This window comes from Petaurus breviceps, unplaced genomic scaffold, assembly GCF_028583685.1.
Source record: "Petaurus breviceps papuanus isolate PSGF00001 unplaced genomic scaffold, PetGlider_PUasm1.0 446, whole genome shotgun sequence".
NCBI lineage: Eukaryota > Metazoa > Chordata > Mammalia > Diprotodontia > Petauridae > Petaurus > Petaurus breviceps.
The window spans coordinates 1,829,756-1,850,496 of NW_027186338.1; the positions used below are offsets into that span (position 1 = coordinate 1,829,756).

At 40.7% G+C, this 20,741-nt stretch overlaps 1 protein-coding gene across 1 annotated transcript; it reads left to right on the forward strand.

The window, feature by feature from the left end:
- The first annotated feature begins 12,877 nt into the window (after positions 1 to 12,877).
- FOXI3 (forkhead box I3) lies at positions 12,878 to 19,648 on the forward strand. The gene is made up of 2 exons (XM_069100957.1): positions 12,878 to 14,292; positions 18,355 to 19,648. The coding sequence occupies exons 1-2, from the start codon at positions 13,569 to 13,571 to the stop codon at positions 19,017 to 19,019; spliced, it is 1,389 nt and encodes a 462-aa protein (XP_068957058.1). The 5' UTR covers positions 12,878 to 13,568; the 3' UTR covers positions 19,020 to 19,648.
- The last annotated feature ends 1,093 nt before the right edge of the window (positions 19,649 to 20,741 follow it).

Below are 20,741 nucleotides of genomic sequence, written 5' to 3' on the forward strand. Positions count from 1 at the left end.
ACATGATTCTAAGGTGTCTCTGAGTGGCTTCACCACACTGTCCTAGAAATCCAACACACACACACACACACACACACACACACACACACACACACACACACACACACACACACACACCCCTGAAAGCCTAAGTCCTCAAAGCTTATTCTAACAATATTATAAGGTTACCCAACAGAAAACTGCTTTAGGTCACATGCCCAAGGGTCACCTACCAGCATCAGCAATTCACATTGCAACTTCTCTCATTACTTGGTAAGGAAAAGTCTAAGTGATCAGTTCTTAGCCTCTCTAGATCCACCTTGATCTTAACCCCCTGATGGGAGTGTCTGGGGGAGGGTTAATGGTTGAGAAAAAGGTGGCTTCTGGTTCCATGGTAGGATTGGAGGCGACTGGTCCCAAGTAAAGCTGGACTTAATTAATGTTAATGTGGAGGTATTGGGAAAAGGTGGAGTTGGGGGAGGGAGTGACATTTGGCTTTGAAGAAGCAAAAGTCAGCTGTTTTAAAGTGTGGATTAAACACACACTCCAGGTGTTTTGAAACAAGTTTCCCCAAATAGTCTGCAGCCTGCATTCCTGTGCACAGCTACCTAGGAAAAATGTCTCTTCTGGCTTAGAAGATTCATTAAAAAATTGCCACTCCTGATCCCAACATCTTAATCCCTCCCCATTTGCTAACAATAGAAAAAGCCCACCTGACAAAGGTGTCTGGCTAATACTATGGTTCCTTTTTGCCTTGTGAGAAGCCATAATGGGGAATTTCACTTCCTCTCCTGAAATCTGAAAGCAGAGCTGAAGAATCTAACTCACTTGAGTTCCTTGTGGAGAGGAGAAGTAACAACAATGATATCTCACAAGGTGTTTTCTTCAAAACAATCCTGTACACATTGTTCTCCCCAATTCACCTGTGGTAACCACTTAGATAAGTAACAACCTACCTAATATCACCCAACTAGTCAGTGATGAAGCAGAGACCTGGAGCTCAAGTTTCTCCTTCCATTATACCATTCTGCCTTTGCTTCAAATAGAATAGATGATTATTTGTGAAATTCATAGCTAGGGTTGTAAATAAAAACAATTTTGAAGTAATAACTAACATTTATATAGTATTTACTATGTGCTAAGCTCTGTGCTAAGCACTTCACAGTTATCTTATTTTATCTTCACAACAATCCTGGAAGGCAGGCACTATTATTATTCCCATTTTATAGATGAGGAAAGTGAGATTAGATAAACAGAAGTTAAATTACTCTACTAGGGAGGGTCACACAACTGGTGAGTTTCTGAGGCCAGATTTGAACTCTGATCAACGCAATGACCAATTATTACTTGAGAGGATGGATGAAGAAGCCTACCTCTTGACAGAGCAGCTAACCTAGAATGAGACATACATTTGTATTCTCAGTGAAGGAATTTGCTTTGCTTGACTATGCATATTTGGTTTGATTTTATTTTACATTTCATTTTAGTTTTCAATTAATAAATATTTGTTTTCTCTTCTTTTCACCCACACCCAATTTAAAAGAAAAGAAAAAAGAACAAAAAACCTAATAGCAATATGCATAAAAGATAAAGAAAACTTTTGTTATAAGGGTTTTGTAACAAATTTGTTAGAAAGATTTCATTTTTCTTTTTTTCCCCTTAAATTGGCAGGTATAGGTAGGAGAGAGAGAAAATAAGTTGCATCAGAAACAGGTATACATACTTTTTGCAATGATTTTGGTCTTATTTTTTGCTCATGTGTAATAAATACATTCAATGGGGGTGGGGGTGGGGAGGGAGGCAAGAGGGAGAAATGGCCTAGGGATAAAGTTGCCTCTCACCCTCCAAAGAATGAGAAGGCCATTGAGGCACTTAAAAAAAAAGCACAGAAGAGAACGTAAAGAATGGCAGAAGGAATCCCAGACAAGCAGGACAGCTTTGAAAGTTACATATTGAATTTATTAAACACTTAAAAAGAAAAGTAAGCTGTAGGTAATAGAGATTCATAGTTTCAAGTATAATCCTCTTTTTTCCCCTGTGCTACTAGGCATTTAGAAACGCTAATCTTATTTGGTGTTTGTTAAGTTCAGAATAAAAAGTAATAAAAATTTAGTTATGAAAAAAATTCATAGTTAAGGTTAGCCTTCCTTTTAGCCTATAGCTAACCCAGCTTTTAGACAAAGTTTTCATAATTTATCAATTTAAATTGATAACTTTACTGCCTCAGGACCCAATCCAGCGTTGCCACTTGTTTGCCAGAGCTAAGAATGACCATTCAACTACAATTTGCTGACCCCTGAACTTAGCATACTGCAATAGTCTTCTAACTGGTGATCCTGATTTAGGTTTAGCCCTTCTCTACTCAACTTCTTAATTAATTTTACTAAGACAAAGAAAAGTCTGACCATGTTTCTCTCCTGCCCAAAATCTTCAGTGGCTCCCAATTGCCATAAGGATAAAATATAAATTCCTCAGCTTGTGATTTAAAGTTTATTACAGTCTGCCTCTCACTTACCTTTCCAAACTTTTCATGTTGCTCCATTGTGTACATGTGTTCTCCATTTGGACCAAATTGGCCAATGAGCTGTTTCCCAAACTTGGTATTACATCTCTCACCTCCATGTCTTTGTACAGGTTGTACTCTATACTTAAACTACACTCCTTAGCTTCTACCTCTTAGAATCCCTAGTTTCTGTCAAGTTCAGTTCAGGTGCCAATTCTTGGGCATAGCTTTTCTGTATTCACTTAGCTAATTGCTAGTATTCACACATTCATTTAAAAAAATTATATATTTTAAACATTCACCTAACAATTTTGAGTTCCTAATATTCCACCTTCCTCCCTCTCCCACCTATTAAAAAGGCAAGAAATACAATACCTATTATATATGTGAAATAGTGCAAACCATATTTCTAAATTTCTAAATAAACCATATTAGCTAAATTTTAAAAAAATCCACAGATAATAAATAAAAAGCAAGAAACATAAAGTGAAAAAAAAATGTGTTGAGCTGCACTTAGAATTTACCAGATCTCTCTCTGGAGGTGGATAACATTTTTCATCATGGGTCCTTTGGAATTGTCTTAGATCATTTTATTGACTAGAGTAGCTAGGTCTTTCACAGTTCACAGTTAATCCTTATTACAATATTGCTCTTACTTTGTGAAATGTTCTCCTGGTTCTGCTCACTTAACTGCATCAGTTCATATAAATTTTCCCAGGTTTTTCTAAAGCCATCTCCTTGTAATTTCTTATAGTACAATGGTAATCCATTACAATCATATACCGTAACTTTTTTTTTAGCTCCTCTTCACTTGATGGATATCCCCTTAGTTTCCAATTCTGTGAGCAGGTGAGATTTATGCCAGGGATGTAGGACTGGTTCAATGTTAGGAAAACTATCAGTCTAATTGAACACATCCATAACAACAACAACAACAAAAATCATATAATTATATCAATAGATGCAGAAAAGACTTTTGACAAAATAAAATACTCATTCCTATTAAAAATACTAGAAAAAGGGGAGGCCAGGTAGCACAGCAAGTAAGAGCACCAGCCCCAGAGTCGGGATGACCTGGGATCAAATCCGGGCTCTGATACTGAGCACCACACCCAGAAATAACTGGCCATGTAAACTTGAGCAAGTTACTTAACCCCAATTGCTTTAAAAAATAATACTAGAAAGCATAGAACAAATGGAATCTTTCTTAAAATGATAAGTAATATCTATCTAAAACCAAGAATAAGCATTATCTGTAATGTAGATAAAATTGAAACCTTCCCAGTAAGATCAAGAATGAAAGAAGGCCATTTCCACCACTATTATTCCATATTGTACTAGAAATATTAGCTAGAGCAATAAGACAAGAAAAAAATTGAAGGAATAAAAATAGTCAATGAGGAAACAGAAATATCACTTTGCAGATGATATGGTGATAGGCTTTGAGAGCTCTAGAGAATAAAGTAGAAGATTAGTCAAAATGATTAACAACTTTAGCAAAGTTGAAAGATATAAAATAAAGTCATATAAGTCATCAGTATTTCTATATATTACAACAAAACCCAGAAGGAAGAGCTAGAGAGAGAAATTTCATTTAAAATAACTGCAGACATTATGAAAATACTTGGGATTCTCCCTGCCAAGACAACCCTATGGACTATATAAATATAATTACATAACACTTTCCACACAATTAAAACATATCTAAACAATTGGAGAAATATTAGTTGTTCATGGATAGGTTGAACCAATATAATAAAAATAACAATTCTACCTAAGTTAATTTACTTATTTAGTGCCATTATCATCAAACTACCAAAGAATTATTTTACAAAGTTAGAAAAAATAATAGCAAAATTAATCTGGAAAAACAAAAGGTCATAAACTCTTCCCTTATCCATAAATCTGACAGGTACATTTTTCCATGCTCCCCTATTTTGCTTATCATATTACCTTTTACATCTAATTCATATACCCATTTCGACCTTATCTTGGTATATAGTATACTGTGAGATGTTGGTCTATGTATAGTTTCTGCTAAACTGCTCTCTAGTTTTCCCAGAAATTTTTGTCAAATGGTGAGTTCTTGCCTCCAAAAGCTTGGATCTTTGGGTTTATCAAACAGTAAATTACTATGGTAATTTACTTCTGTTTATTATATACTTAATCTATTCCACTGATTTACCACTCTCTTTCTCAGTCAGTACTGAATTGTTTTGATGATTATCACTTTGTAATACAGTTTGAAATCTGGTACTGCTAGACCACCTTCCTTCACATTTTTTTCACTTATTCCCTTGATATTCTTGTAATTTCTGATTAATTTTTAATCTATGCTTCCAAAGCCCTTTGTTGAATATAATTTTATTATATTACATACTAAAAAGTGTACATTTAATATTTTTACTTTTCTGCATTTGCTTGTGAAATTCTTATGCCCTAATACAAGGGTCAATTATTTTGAAGATGCCATATATACCCAAGAAAAAGGCATACTCCTTTCTATTCCCATTCAGTTTTCTCCAGGGGTCTAGGATACCTAACTTTTCTAAAATTCTCTTCATCTCCTTAATTTCTTTCTTATTTTATGGTTAGATTTATCTGACTCTGGGAGGGGAAAGTTGAAGTCCCTCACCGGTATATTTTTACTGTCCATTTCCTTCTGTAACTTTTAACTTTTCCTTTAAGAATTTTGATACTGTGCTGTTTGATACATATATGTTTAGTATTAATCTTACTTTGTTGTCTACAGGGCCTTTTAGCAAGATGTGGTTTCCCTGTTTATCTCTTTTAATTAGGTCTATTTTTGCTTTTACTTTGAGATCATGATTGCTATCTTTGCCTTTTTTTAAACTTCAGCTAAAACATAATAGATTCTGCTCCAGCCCTTTTATTTTTACTCTGTTTAGTGTCTCTATATTGAGTGTGTTTCTTTTAAACAACGTAGTGTTGGATTCTGGTTTCTCACCCATTCTGTTATCTGCTTCCATTTTATGGACAAATCCATCCCATTCACACTCAAAATTTTAATTACTAACTGTGCTTTTCCTTCAATCCTATTTTCTTCTGTTCCTCCTCCTCCTCCTCCTCCTCTGCCTTCTTCTCTCTGTCTTTCTCTTTTACCCTGTCCCTTAATCTGTCCTTTTAACTACCCTCTCCTTCATCTTTTTCTTAACCTCTTCCCCTCCTACCTCCCTGTTGGAAGGTAGATTTCTATACCCAATTGAATCTCTCTCTCTCTCTCTCTCTCTCTCTCTCTCTCTCTGTATATATATATATATATGTACACACATATACCTTATACACTATAACTATATCCCTAGATTTATCTATATTCTTTCTTCTTTGGACTAATTCAGATGAAAGTGAAGTTCAAGCATCCACTCCCAAAATGGCAGCATATTCCTTTCCACTGTAAAAACCCTTCCTTGTAAGCCTCTTTTATATGAAATAATTTCTCCTATTCTTCCTCCCTCTTCCCCCTTCTCCCAGTGCATCCCCTTTCTTACCTCTTCATTTTTTTTGAGATCATCCCAGCATAATTGACTCACATCCATGTCCTCTATGTACACAATTTCTAACTGCCCTAACAATGATAAAGTTCTTAGGAGTTATGTATATTATTTTTCATATAGGAATGTAAACAATTTAACCTTACTGAGTCCCTTGAGATTTCTCTTTCATGTTTACCTTTTTAGCTTGAGTCCTGCATTTGTCATTAAATATCCATTACCCCTCTCCCCACCCTGAAGTATTTCACTCAATTTTGCTGAGTAGATTATTCTTGGTTGTAAACCTAGCTCTTTTGCCTTCTAGAATATCATATTCTAAGCTCTTTACTCCTTTAAGAGGTAGTTGCTAAATCTTCTGTGATCCTGACTGTGGCTCCACAATATTTAAATTGTTTCTTTCTACCTCCTTTAAGTATTTTCACTTTGATCTGTTGTAATGGGAATGTAAATTTGAAGATCTTCCCTGCCCCTAGGCTAAAGTGCACCTGAAGCCTGGGGTAGGAGGCTTGTTTTTCAGTAGATACTTTTTGATTGGCCAGTGGGTCAATAAGGTTGTTACATTCTCTGAGCCAGGAGAAGGCTATATAAGCCCTGATGTGTAGCTTTGTTTTGGGGCTCACTTTGAGAAGTGTTCTGTGATTTGATATGGATTCTGGGAAGCCGTGTCCAGAGCCCCCTGGTTTTGAAACCCAGATGTTGTTTGGTATGGATGTAATGGTTGGACAGTTTGGAAATCTGTCTACTAGATCTGTTTCTGTCTTGATAATTCTGTCTGTATATTCTGAAGTTTGGGGTGCTGACTTCTTTCCCCTGAACTAGGTAAACGACACATATCTAACTGATTAAAGTAAGCTTGTTAACCCATTTTGAGTTGCTTTCCTTTATCAAAGCAGATCCAAGAACCTGTGTTGGCAGCAAACCCTGAGGATGCTTGGGGTGCTTGCTGCTACATCTGTGAGCTCTGTAATTTGACTATAATATTCCTGGGAGTTTTTAATTTTGAGATCACTTTCCAGTGGTGATTGGTGGATTCTTTCAATTTTTATTTTACCCTCTTGTTCTAGGATATCAGGGATATCCTCACACCTATAAAATTGGCTAACATGACAGAAAATGAAAATGATAAATGTTGGAGGAGGTGAGGAAAAATTGGGACACTAATGCATTGTTGGTGGAGATGTGAAATGATTCAATCATTCTGGAGAACAATTTGGAAGTATGTCCAATGGGTGAAAAAATTGTACAGGCCCCATGACCCAGCAATGCCACTACTAGGTCTGTATCCCAAAGAAATCAACAAAAAGGGGAATACACACACATGCACATGCACATATACACACATATTTATAGCAGCTTTTTTTTTTTGTGGTAGCAAAGAATTGAAACTGTGGGGATGCCTATCAGTTGGGGAATTATTTTGTATTATAATAATGAAATTCCAGAGGCAATAATAGGAAGGGAAATCCTAATCAAAATAAATTTAAAAAAATAAATCTAACTACCAAATACCAAAGTACACAAAAGAGTAGAGAGGGTGGTGGATCATCCATTTAAGGAAGGCACCCAGGACAGTCAAATCATCATTTCTTATCTGGCTGAAGCTGCACTTTTCTGGACTCTGCTATGTCCCCACATAGGTAACTTTATCCAAAACTTCAGCAGCTTTTTATGTGTGGTCTTTCCTCATTAGATTGGGAGTTCGTTGAAGGCATGGACTGTCTTTCATCTTTCTTCCTTTCTCCAAAGTAGCCCTGTGACTGACACATAGAAGGCACTTGTTGACTGACATGAATAGAATGAAACATTACTATATTGTAAGAAGTGATAAATGTGATGAATATAGAAAAAGAAGAAAAGCTTTACATGAACTGATGTGGATTGCATAAGCAGAGCCAAGAAAATAATATACACAACAATGTAAAACAAAGAGCAGCCAGAAAAAAGACTCAAGAGTGAATGTTGCACAATTATGAAGAACAAGAGGTAACATCCCATCTTACCCCTTTGCAGAGGTGAGAAGTATACAAGGGTTGTATACTTGTATACAAACTTTTTCAATGTATTGATCAATTATTCTGAATTCTCTTTTTCTTTTTTGTCTTTAAATATACTTCTTATATGGGATAGCTTCATCAGAGGAGAAAGGGAAGTAATTGTGGGGGAAAGTATAAGGATGTAAAAAACAAACAAAAAATCAATAAAAACACAAGTCATTGACTAAATATTACAGCCAGCACAGCGTCAATAAAATACACAGTCTTTTATCTTGACCTTTGGGACCCTAGCCCAGCGGAAGATCTCATCTGGCAGGGATGTTGTCTTTAGATGTGAACTCGGTGAGAACAATGCTATGTAGTGTGAGCAATGAGCTAGGTTTTGAGCCAAATCCCAACTCCCCCCAGACACCATGCATCGAGGATTATGACCCTGAGGTGTTGGATAAAATGTCTGGACTTTTGTTCTTGCTATATTTTCTAAGTAAATATCTTTTTGCAAAAGTCAATTAATGTTACCTCGTTAAATGGAATCGAGGAACACTAACCATTGGCGCCCCCTAACAATTTGGGAGTAACACAGCAGGTCAAACAGATATCAAAGAAATACTCCAATGGGAGATGTAGCAGGCCTGACCCTGAGAAAGGAACCAGATCATACATGTTACCTATTTAATTTATAGTAAAAATTGGTTTCATGGCAACATTTTGCAAAAGGTCTTTATTATAATAAACTGAGTTTGTAACATGAATGGGTAATATAGTCACCTAACCATTCTTAAATTTCCTTTAGAGAAGTTTGGGAATTTGTTGTATAAGTGATCAAAGACTAAAACCCAGGAGACCCAATTTAGGCATTATAATCCAGCAGGTTCAAAACCTGTATGTGTATCACAAATATATTTAGAAGCAAATATTCTGAACTGCCTAGTCCACATCTCTGGGGAGCTGGGGTTTCTATCTTTGTGGGAAGTAGGCCAAAGGGTTATGGCTGGGTGATCCCTCCTTTATTCTCCTATTTCCAAGAAGGATATTGGCCATGAATATATTGATTATGCATTATATCATTACAGCCTAGGGGTTTGATGCTCTTTGGGGAGTTCAGGATAAAGTCATGTTCTGGTCCATAGGAGGACATATTTCCATGAAGAATGGGTGGGTAAGAGCTTCATCTCTTGGCCAGGTTAGCTTCCCTTCCACCAATCACTTAGAGAAGGAGAAGGAAGGAGGAGGAGGAGGAGGAGATTGGAAAAAGCAAGAAGCAAAATAATAATGGGAAATTATTTTAGGTAATAGAACATAAGAGGAGGAGGTGGGTGTTCTATGATTTAGAACTCTCTGTGACACAGCACTGGGAATTAAGGGACATGTGGGGGCTGTTGACTCCTCTCCACAAGTCAATGGCTCCAGGACCTCCTCTATGCCCAGGCTCACACTTCTCCTCTCTTTCCTTTGTCTTCTCTCCTTGATTCTCTTGTTTCACTTCTTTTTTGAGAGGGGAAGGCAAGGCAATTTGGGTTAAGTGACTTGCTCAAGGTCACACAGGTAGTAAGTATCTGAGATGGGATTAGGGATTTGAACTCAGATCCTCCTGACTCCAGGGTCAGTGCTCTATTCACTGTGCCACCTAGCTGCCCTTGCTTTTGAGAGTCATATCTTTCTTGCCAATGCCACATAGAGAGTCATTCAGGAACTGACCAAACTTGACTAGGGGTAGGGCTACACAATAAAAGAATCCTCTAACCTATAACCATACCACCACCATACTGCCTTTGCAAGGCCTCTCATCAACTGGTTACCTCATGAATTTTAAAAGGGAAATCCTAGTATAAAGGAAGGAGAATCCTAATGTAGGCAATGTAGAAACTACTCTGAGAATAATCATTAGAATCCATAAGTCATGATTTGATTGTGTAGTTCAGCTCCTGATACAAATGTAACTTCTCTAGCAACACTAATAATGTTTTCTAGTTGCTAGACTTCTAACTGCTACTTTTTTATGTTGCAAACTATTTTTGCACAATGCTAAATGATTAAGTGTGAAACAGCATTGAATGCCATAGCTAACATTTATATACTGCTTACAATGTGCCATGCACTGCCTAAATACAAGCATTATCTCATTTGATCCTCACAACAACCTTGGGAGGTAGGTGCTATTTTCATTCCCATTTTACAGATGAGGGAATTGAGATAAACAAAGGTTAAGTGACTAGTCCAGACTCACACAGCCAGGAAGTGTCTGAGGTCACATTTGAACTCTGATCTTCTGGCTCCTTAAACATTGTACCACCTAACTGCAACTACTACTTTATAAAATGAATTCAGTTGACTGGCATTTCAAAGACAAATAAAAAAAGAGAGAGAGAGAATGCTAGTAAACAATAAAAATGAAAGGAATCAGGTCACTAGGAGCCACAGGAGATAGAAGGTTGGACCTGGAGTCACAAAAATACAAATTAAAATACAGCCTTAGAAACTTATTAATTATATTAATACTCATTAAACTTATTAATATCTGAAAGGAAAATTAGGGGTAGGGAATATTAGGAAAGAATTTGATAGCTTATTAATAATTGTTCCAGTGATACAATGAAAAATATATTTTCTCTGCTTAATTTTTGTAGTCATTGCTTAGCAAATTGTATGCTAGTTTGATTTTTTTTTTAAAAGAAACCTTTGTATTTAAGTTCATTGAAAAATCTGGTTAATTCTTCATGATTCTGTATGTTACCTTTGAGGGGAGGGAGTTCTTTCTTAATCAGCTCCCAACCTGGGCTAATCACTTTAACTTCTCTGTACCTCTGTTTTTGACTTTGTAATAGCACTTTCCTCCCAGGTAGTTTGTGAAGATCAAATGAGTTAATATTTGTAAATCACTAGATAAATGTTACCTATTATTGTCATCGAATTAATTACATATTGATTTTTATAGACTTTCAAAATTATTTTATTTTCTAATAAGGACATATTTTAGTTTGTCATTTTGGCAAAAAGGTAATAAAAGAATCATTGGAGTTGTAAGCAATTTGTACTTTAAACAATGTATTTTATACTTCCTGCTGGTGAAATGAAGGTATATAACATTCGATTAGTCTGTTTAATATTTTCTTAACCATTCCCCACTCGCTTTTTAAAAAAAGTTATTTTTCTTTGTCAGAAATTAATTGAACCATCATTAACGATAATTTAGAGCCTTTCATCTATTTGCCGCACAGTAAAAAGACAATCGAGGGGCAGATAGGTATCCACAGTATGTGAGACTGTCATAGAGGCAAAGATACTCTAGGTGGCTCTGTGTTTTATAGAATGGAATTCTAGTATGGTGAACAAAACGATGCCATACAGGATATGAGTTGATATAGAAAGAGCTAGCCTCTACTTAAACAGAAAAGGCAATGATTAATAGTTCCTTAAACTTACTTATATTTAGTTGAGTTTAAACACAGCAATGATATTTTAAATCTAGCCCTTTCTATTACAGATGGGAGCTGTAATAGTTCCTTTCTCCACAAAATAGGAAAGACCATTTATAATTCTTGGGTAAGCTGCCAACAAAACAGAATGGTTTGGAGATGAATAACAAATAACCCTTTCCTTTCAAAGGCAATCTACAGAATCATTAAGACCAACCAGATTTTTCAATGAACTTACATGCAAAAAAAATTTTCAGTCACACCATATGCAATTTACTAAGCAATAATTACAAAAAATAAGCAAAGAAAAAATATTTTTAATTGTATCACTGGAACTATTAGGGAGACACTTTTAAATCCTTTCATTTTTCATGTCTAAAATTTTCCTTTCTAGATACTAACTTTCTAATTTATTCAATGTCTGCTTAAAAAGTAAATGATAAAATTGGAAAGCACTAACTTCAAATATTTTTCCATTTGGATGAATTAAAAGTCGTCAGTTCCCTAGCAGATTCAAAAAGCATATCTAAAACTATTAAATCTCTTATTTAACTCTACCATATCCCATATGTGACACATAAAATGGTGGTACAGATTTTAAAACTACAATCGTGCTCATCTGAGTGAAGAATTAATCTTCATCTCACTCTAAAATATAAACCAAATGCATAGGGGACAATATCCGTCCCTCCCTTACCCGAGATTTTCACTCTACAACACATCTCACAAGTCCGAAAGCATAATTTTTAGTTATTTTTGCTTTTCCACAAACAAGAAGAACAAACTATCATTAGTCTTAGAGAAATTCGATTTTTTTTTGTCGATTTTGGATTTCAAGAGGTGAAATACATTGATACAAGTGCTCATTTCGAAAGCCTGCACACACGTGGACAATTCTGTCATTAAGTATTTTTGGAATATTTGGAATAACTAAATACACGCTTTTAAAAGTTTACTTAACAGCCCGATTTCTTTGTTTGTAAACTTGAAAAAGGTGAAAGAACAAGGTTTTGTCTCCCTCCAAAAGAAAATTTGAAGAGTCACCCATTTCGTTTGAGTTTAGAAGACATGAGCTTAAAAACAACTCAACAATTAGGTTCGCTTTTTAAAGAGCAAGACATTCTCAGGAAAATGTGCAGCCGGTCACAAGGTCCTAAGGAATTTTAAGGTCTCCTTCCCCTTATGGGCATTTATATTTCTTAGACGAGATTTCTACGTCGGTTTGTAAAGGAGAGAGATAAGGGGCATAAACCTTTTGACATTTTTTTTTTTGAGGGGAGTGGTACGTCGGTGCAATTTGCACAGTTAAAACAAGCAGCTGGTTTTCCAAGTGTTAATCCTATCAGGAATTTTTAAATAAGTGCCACATCTACTTACACTATCTCTTGTTCAAAGGTCTCTAAAAGGACCTTTCTTTCTTTCTTTCTTTCTTTCTTTCTTTCTTTCTTTCTTTCTTTCTTTCTTTCTTTCTTTCTTCCTTCCTTCCTTTCTTCTCTCTTCCTTCCTTTCTTTCTTTCTTCTTCCTTTCTTTCCTTCTTTCTTGCTTAAAAGGAGGCAGAGGAAAGTGAAAGAATGAGAGATCCAAAGGTCATTGGGACTTCACACACACATGAATATTTTTTTTTATTAAAGAATTTTACCAACCCAATAGGAGGCAGCCCCAGTCCCCAGGCAGGCCAAGGAGGTGGGTGTAGATTTTTTTTTTAGCAGAGGGGTGAATCTAAATATTGTGAGGCACTGAAACCAAGGAAGAGTCAGGATCAGGAGGCGCTAAAGTGGGTTAAGATGCTTTAGAGGATCGTGGCCACGAGAGGGAAGTGATTTCTAAAAGTTCGTGGGCTCAGATCTAGTATCTCTCCCAGTCTTTTTTTCAACCTGGGGCCCGGGAGTCGAGGGGAAATAAAGTTGAGCAGAGACGCTGGTTCACTTGCTACCTCTCGGGCACGGAGACATCAGAGAACCGGCTGCATGAGAAAGCTCTCGGCCGTCTGGCGCCCTGCTAGACTGGCTGGGCGGGGCAGGGCAGGGCAAGGCGGGGTCTGGTCTGGCCTCCGCGTCCCCGCCCCCAATTTAGCTTTTCGAGGCGCGGGACCTCCCCTATAAGGAGGCTGAGGACGGCCAGCCAGTCGGAAGACCACAGTGCCCGTAGGTGGCCCATTGAGGGATGCTCTCTGCGGAGCGGCGAGGCCAGCCCCGTTCCCCCTTGGCCGCGGACATGGCCCTCTACTGCGGTGACAACTTCAGCGTGTACCCGCAGGCAGCCACCTCCTCCTCCAGCGCCGCGCAGTCCCCCAGGGCTCCCTACGCTCTGTCGGACTACGCGCCGCCGCCGCCCACTGCAGCCAACCCCTACCTGTGGCTCAACGGGGCGGCGGGCGTCGGGGGATCCTCGGCCGCCGCTGCTGCGGCAGCAGCCGCCGCCGCTGCTTACCTGAGCCCCGGGCCGCCGGCGCCCCCGCCGCCGCCGCCACCCTCGGGGGGCTCTACTGGCCCCTTCCTGCAGCCGCCTACGCCGCCCGCCGGGCCCTTCGGCTGCCCGCCACCTCCGCGCCCCTTTGCCCCTGCGCCCGCTCCGCCGCCCCCGTCTGGTCCTGGGCCGGGCCCTGGCTCTCCCTCGGGGGCCGCCGCCGAGCTGGGCTGGTTGTCGCTGGCCAGCCAGGAGGATCTGCTCAAGATAATGCGGCCGCCTTACTCGTACTCGGCGCTCATTGCCATGGCCATCCAGAACGCGCCCGAGCGCAAACTGACGCTCAGCCACATCTACCAGTTCGTGGCCGAGAGCTTCCCTTTTTACAAGCGCAGCAAGGCGGGCTGGCAGAACTCCATCCGCCACAACCTCTCTCTAAACGACTGCTTCAAGAAGGTGCCCCGTGATGAGGACGACCCCGGTGGGTAACTGGCACTCCACCAGTGCGACGCGGGCGGGGCTGGGACGCCAGCGGGTGGAGTAGGGCTGGGGGAAGGTAGAGGCTCGGGGAGCAGGGAGACTAGAGGAGCGAGGGCGCTGGAGGGAAAGGGGGAGCTCACGAGCCCGGCACAAGGGGCCAAACACGCGCCAGAGTGCTTGGAGGGAGGGGATGAAGGGGCGCGGAGGGTAGCACCTGAGAGCTTTGGGACCCAGAACATGAGGAGAGGGGGCGTCTCAGGAGGAGCGAGGGGGCGAGGAGCATAGGTGCTTAGAGGAGAGCGCTGGGATCCGGGAGGGACGCGGACTGTAGTAGAAAGAATTCGTGGAGTGGGGGTGGGGGGCTCAAACACCGAACCCGAGGTACGTGTGTGCTGGAAGTCGAACCAGGGAAACTAACCTGGGAGGTGGAGGGCGCTTGAAGCGGAGGGGGCGTGGCGCCAGGCACTGGTACTCGAGCACCTTGAAGATGGGCAGGGTGCTTAGAGCGGGACGGAGGCGCACACACATTGGGACTGGAGACTCAAACCTAAACGGCAGTTTGGGGGGAGGGGTTGGAGGCTCTAGGGCCCTTGGAGGTGGGTAGGGTGCAGGAAGAGGGGGTACAAGTGCTTGAGCCGCGTGCGTAACTGCGAGATTGTCGGGGACCATGAGATGTATGGGTGCTGGGACTGTGGGCCATAGACGGAATGGAACCTTCTTCCACTCTGGTAGCAGGTAGAGGGATTTGGAATTGGAGTGTGCTTGAAAGAAGGCTAGGGAACTTATTAGTCTAACCGTCTGTCAGGCTGCGGGCTGAGTATTTGAATAAAATAGTATAGGGTAAGGTACGAAGAGGGAACCAGGGCTGCCTTGGGAGGAGAGGGGGATGCTGAGGCCTCAACTCTCCAGGGAAGTGGGAGAAAAGGCCAGTGACACAGTCCCCTTCAACTCAGAGATGGAAGGAAAAGGAGACATTGACCACCCCCACCTCTCTCTCCTCCCCCCCAATTTTTTTTAAAAAGAAGGTAGAGTGAGAAAGCAACTTTTGTTTGACTTCCAGGAATGTGAGAAAAAAAGAAGAGAATGCGACCCTCTAAAGGAGGGTAGAAAGAAAACAGCTCCTCCTAGCCAAGGAAGGAAAAAGGGGATCCGGGCACCCAGTAAGAAAAGAAGCTAAAAGAGGGGGGTCCCCAGTGCTCTTCCATAAAATGGGGGAGAAAGAAAGGAGGCAGTTCATTGAGAAAACTGAGGGTGGGGGGAATGGTGTCCTGAGTTGGGCCTGCAATGACTGGGTAGGGCAGCTTATGTCAGATATAGGAGACAGACTGTTAATCTAGGAGTAAACAACACACGTTAAAGGAAAAGGTCTTGGAAGGGGGTTAGTGCTGCAAGATGAAGATGGAGTAGATTCTAGGGAGGAGAAAGAAGCAACAAGTGGCTAGTGAATTTGTATGGGTGAATCCTGCAGTGATAGCCTTTTTTTTTTTTTTTAAAGGATTCTGACCTATGAGAGGCACATCGTGTACTATGAAATGTTCAGAAAGGAAAAACTTGACAGAAGAGTCTGTATATAAATTTGACCTTAGTCCTTATTGGTCATTACCCTTGTAAAGGAGTTTCACTCCACTCTATCCCAACTGGGAAAGAGCATACTACACACCATGCAAGAGTTGCTGTAGAAGTGGTAGTGGAGTTAGAAGAGAGAGTTGTAGTTCCAGAGGAAACAATTTTAAGTTCTTATCCCCCTAACATTTTGTTCAATAGAAGTTTAGGTCATAAATCTATCCCAGCCTTTCTTTTCACCCCCCATCTGCCCAAGACCTAATTCTACAATATGTGCTATGTGCACACACTATGTGGGTTCTTTCCTAATGCTTGGGCCCCAAAGGGTTAGATGAGTTGAAGCAAGCCAATGAATACAGGGATGTTCAGAGATAGACTTCCTCCAGGCAATTTTGTAGTGTGTTTTTTTTAATTGAATGTAAAAGATGCCTCAAACACTTACTTGAATAACCCTAAGCAAGTTCCTTAATCCTGTTTGCCTCAGTTTTCTCATTTGTAGAGAGCTGGAGAAGGAAATGGCAAATGACTGGTGTCTTTGCTAAGAAGCTCAAATGAGATCACTAAGTCAAACATGACTGAAAAACAACAGGTACCTAGGTGAGTACCTAGGTGAGTACCTAGGTGAGTACCTAGGTGAGCTAGGTACACTATCCTGTGGGACTTATTTACAGTCCATCTGAATATAAATAAAGAAAATAGGGAAGAAATTAAACTCTAGCCTCCTGGGGAAATCTGGTTGGGTGGAGACTGGGAAAGGTGGTACTTGAGCTGATGAACTGAATCTTGGAAGAAGCCAGGGATTGTAAGAGATGGAGATGAGAAGGGAGGACGTTCTAGGCTAGAGGGACCTCAGAGATGGATGGAATCTCAGGTGAGAGAGATAGCAGGTAACACCAGGACTCAGCCCAAAGATGTAGGACTTTGTTTAGATGACCCAGAATTTAGGAATAGCCAGACTTTAGGAGTCAGCTGGCAGATTACCACTTTAGTATGCACCACATGAGATTTATCACCTGAGATTATCAGGTAGACTCCTTCATACTTTATCTCATAGTGTCTTCATGGCCCCAAGTAATCCTGGTTATCCACCATTGTGCTGTAGCTACTTCTTGTTAAAACACCTCGGTACTGAAGGGATGGCTCCAAGATAATATATAATAGGTAGTGAGTTTTGTTACCATTATTTTTGCAGAATGAAAACCCCCCACAGCATTATGCATATTTGGAGATTTCAAAGAGTTGTAAAACCCTCTCTTTTTCGAAGCCTTTTATACCCTGAAAATGTTTTATGCCAGTACAGTGCTGCTAACTTAATTGCTGATCATTCATTTTTGTTTCCTTATGGTGATGGTGGCAAGAGAGAAGAATTGAGTATATGAGTTGTACATTTTCTTCATCTTTAGGAGTGTAGATTTCCATCCCTTGCATTCCATAATTTAATGTTCTTAGAATTTAGGGGCAAGGGGAAGGAAATAGGGACTTTTAACAGCTGAAAAGCTGTTAATATTGAAAAGAGTTGGGGGAAAAACTGAAAACCATAAAGGATAACATTAACTTAGTTTAGCATTTGGAGTCAGAACCGTTGCTTTTCAACCACAGGCAAGTCATTTATAACTTGAATTTCAGCTTGCTCCTCCATAAAATGCAGATAATAAAGACTTGTGTTACTTTTTCCATGAGGTTATTACCTGGAAAAGGGAAAACATTGTGACCCAATGGAAAGAAGACTGATTTGTAGTTAGAGGCTTTGGGTTCAAACCCTGGTTCTGAGATGACAGGAGCTATTTGGGTGACCTTGTACAAATCACCTAGAACCTATGGGCTGAAGTTTCCTCAACCTTAAAAAAGGAAGGGGTTGAATTGGGTGATCTGAGTTCATCAAAGCTCTAGTCCTACAATACTGGATGAAGACCATTTGGTAACTCTAGAAGTGATGAATGAAAGTGACATTACTAAACAGAGCAAAAGCCCCCAGCAGGTTCGAAGATTTTTCCAGAGCTGAGACTGCTCAAGAACTAGTTTGGCAGTTTAAGAGCATCTCCACATGTGTTGTTAGAGGGGTTGCTATCTTAATAGGTGCTGGCAGTATTAAAGTCTTGTCATTTAGATTTATCTGGGGTTTCAAAAGAGGAAACTTGGGAGGAGCCCAACCCCCAATAGACTTGTTCAGTCTTAGAGAAGGTGCCCATCCATATTGCAAAGGGGAAGGGAATAATAATTTTTATAGCGTTTTACAAAGATTATCTTAATTTGATCCTCATAATAACCCTGTGAGGTAGGGGTTGTTATTAACACCATTTTACAGTTGAGGAAACTGAGGCAGAATTTGCCCAGTGTCAGTAAGGGGCACTGGCTGGATGTGAGCTCGGGTCTTCCTGACAATAGGTCCAGGACTCTATCCACTGGGCCGGCTAGCTTCACCACTCCTGTCTGGAGAAGAGGGGCAGTGTGGGAAGGAAACCCATCACTGACTTTTCTTTTTCATTCGTCACTCCCACAGGGAAAGGCAATTACTGGACTCTTGATCCAAATTGTGAGAAGATGTTTGACAATGGAAACTTTAGGCGGAAGAGGAAGCGCCGCACGGAACCGAGTAGCAGCAGCTCCTCAGTGGCCGGAGGGATCCCTAAACCCGAAGAAGGAGGGGGCCCCGTAATTGTGGTGAAGCCTGAAGCTGGGGACAGCCCTCCCTCCCTCCTGGGCCCCTCCCCCTCCACTCCAGAATCTCCCGAGGAGCCCAAGAGCAGTGCCTCGCCTCCAAGCGGCCCTTTACTGTCCTCCACCCCCTGCCTCAAGTCCTTCTTCAGCGGCCTGAGCAGCGCCAGCAGTGCAGGGAGGAGCCACCAACCCAGACACCTGGGGCTGCCTGGTGTACCTACGGAGCTCTCCTCGCGGGGCCTCCAGGGGGCGCAGCGGAGCGCAGCCGCTGGCTTTCCCCCTAGCTCCCTATCGGAGGCTCAGTCCGATGCTTTGCACCTGGGCGGGGGCGGTGGTGGTGGCAGCGGCGGCGGCAGCAGCAGCAACATCATCAGCAGCCCTCGGCCCTCCTCCTATTACAGCCCCTTCCCCACCAGTAGCGGCCAGGGCAGCCACTTCAACAATCCATTCTACAACAGCTTCAGCGTCAACAGCCTCATTTATCCCCGGGAAGGCTCCGAGGTGTAAGTCCCTCCTTCCCCAGAGGCAGGGGGCCAAGGTAGAGGCAGGCTGGGTGCCTCATGTTTGTTGGTTGATGGGAGAAAAGGCTTTTAAACTTTTGAAATGTGCAATTAAAGCCAGGTGCTATGCACAAACTGCTTCCTCTTTTCCTTCATCCCTAACAACCACTCAGCAACAGGATAAGCAGAGGGCTTTGAAAATACACTGGATTAGTGACTGGAGATTTTCCTGGGGCAAAAATAAGACGCAGTCTAGAGGAAAAAACTCGGACTTCCAAGACCCAAAGTGAATGCATCCTGGGGGTGGGGAATAAGTAATGGGAATTCTCGGTGACTTGGTTGATAATCTGTTGAACATCTCGAATCAAAAAAAAAAAATGAAGATGAGGAGACTTTGTGACATTGTACAGTTTTATTTCTTTGAAAATGTTGCCTGAAAATCAATACCAAAGATACCAGTGGTTCCTAGGCTTCCTTTTGTGCTTTTACACGGCGGATTTTTGTGAGCTTTTGTAAATACTATTTCTGTATGCAATTTTATATTTGTAAATACAAGTTGTTCTAATTTATCATTTGAACGGGGTAAAATTTTATTTTTTCCTTAAATAAAATGAAAATCACTTTGACTACCAAGAATCTAATGGAAGGAATTCTTCTTTTCTTTTTGTTGGACATTGCTTAGTCCCAAGTTGGCCTTTTAGTTTTTTTAGGGATTTTAACTTCTGCCTGCTTTCTTTCTCCCAGCAGCTTAGCGCTGTCACCTGGCATAGGGTAAGACCTATGGAAGGGAGTGTTGCTTTCTTGTGGCCAAGATGCTTTCTTTATTCATCCAGTCCTTACCCAGGAACTTAATCCAAGACCACTGGACTAAAGTTATATGGGCACACCCTGAGCATTTACTGCTAAGTAGTGCTGTGGTTCTGCCATTTAGATTTAAGATGCTTCAGTTTATTTATTTAAAGAAACTCCAGGAGCTGTAAGGCAAGTCAGTGTCGTTCCGTCCCCTTGTGTGCCTTCTTATCTCTCAGGAACTGGAGATCCTGGAGGGAGGGACTAAACTATCTTCAACCAATTAAAAAGACGGAGCTCTGTGGGCCTGTTTAGGAAAAACTTGTTATTGCTAGAAGAGAGAGAAAGTGTTTATTTCCCTCTGCTAAGTGGTTCTAACGACCAGCTCTGGCTGTTTTGGAATAAGAATTGTATTACATTCTTATTCCAAATGGAGTTAAAGGAAAAGGGAAATAGAGATGAATGGAGATAATTATATTGTTTTAGACCACCCTCGTTGAAAATAACGAATGCCTTCTCATACCTACTTGGCTCAATTGTGTTGACATAAAGCACTTACTGTGCTCCCACTGTGTGTTGGGCACTATGCTGAGCTTTGGGAATACAAAAAAAGGCCAAAACAATCCCTGTTCTTAAGAAGTGTCACATTCTAACGAACCAACTATAGACTTCAATTTGTAGCTACTCACAGGGTGTATGTAGTACTGTAGGCCAACGATAAATAGTTTTCAAAATTTCGTTGGTGGTTGTCCCACTTTTAGACAATTCCGGGCAAAGGAGGAACTTCCTCAAGAGTAAACCTTTTAATCTCTCCTTGCCTCAATTCCCTTGTTTGTAAAATGAAGTTGGCCTGGAAAAGTTCCTTTCCAGATTTTATTTGTAAACGAATACAAATTCTAATTTATCGTTTGAACGGGGTAAAATTTACTTATTTTTTCCT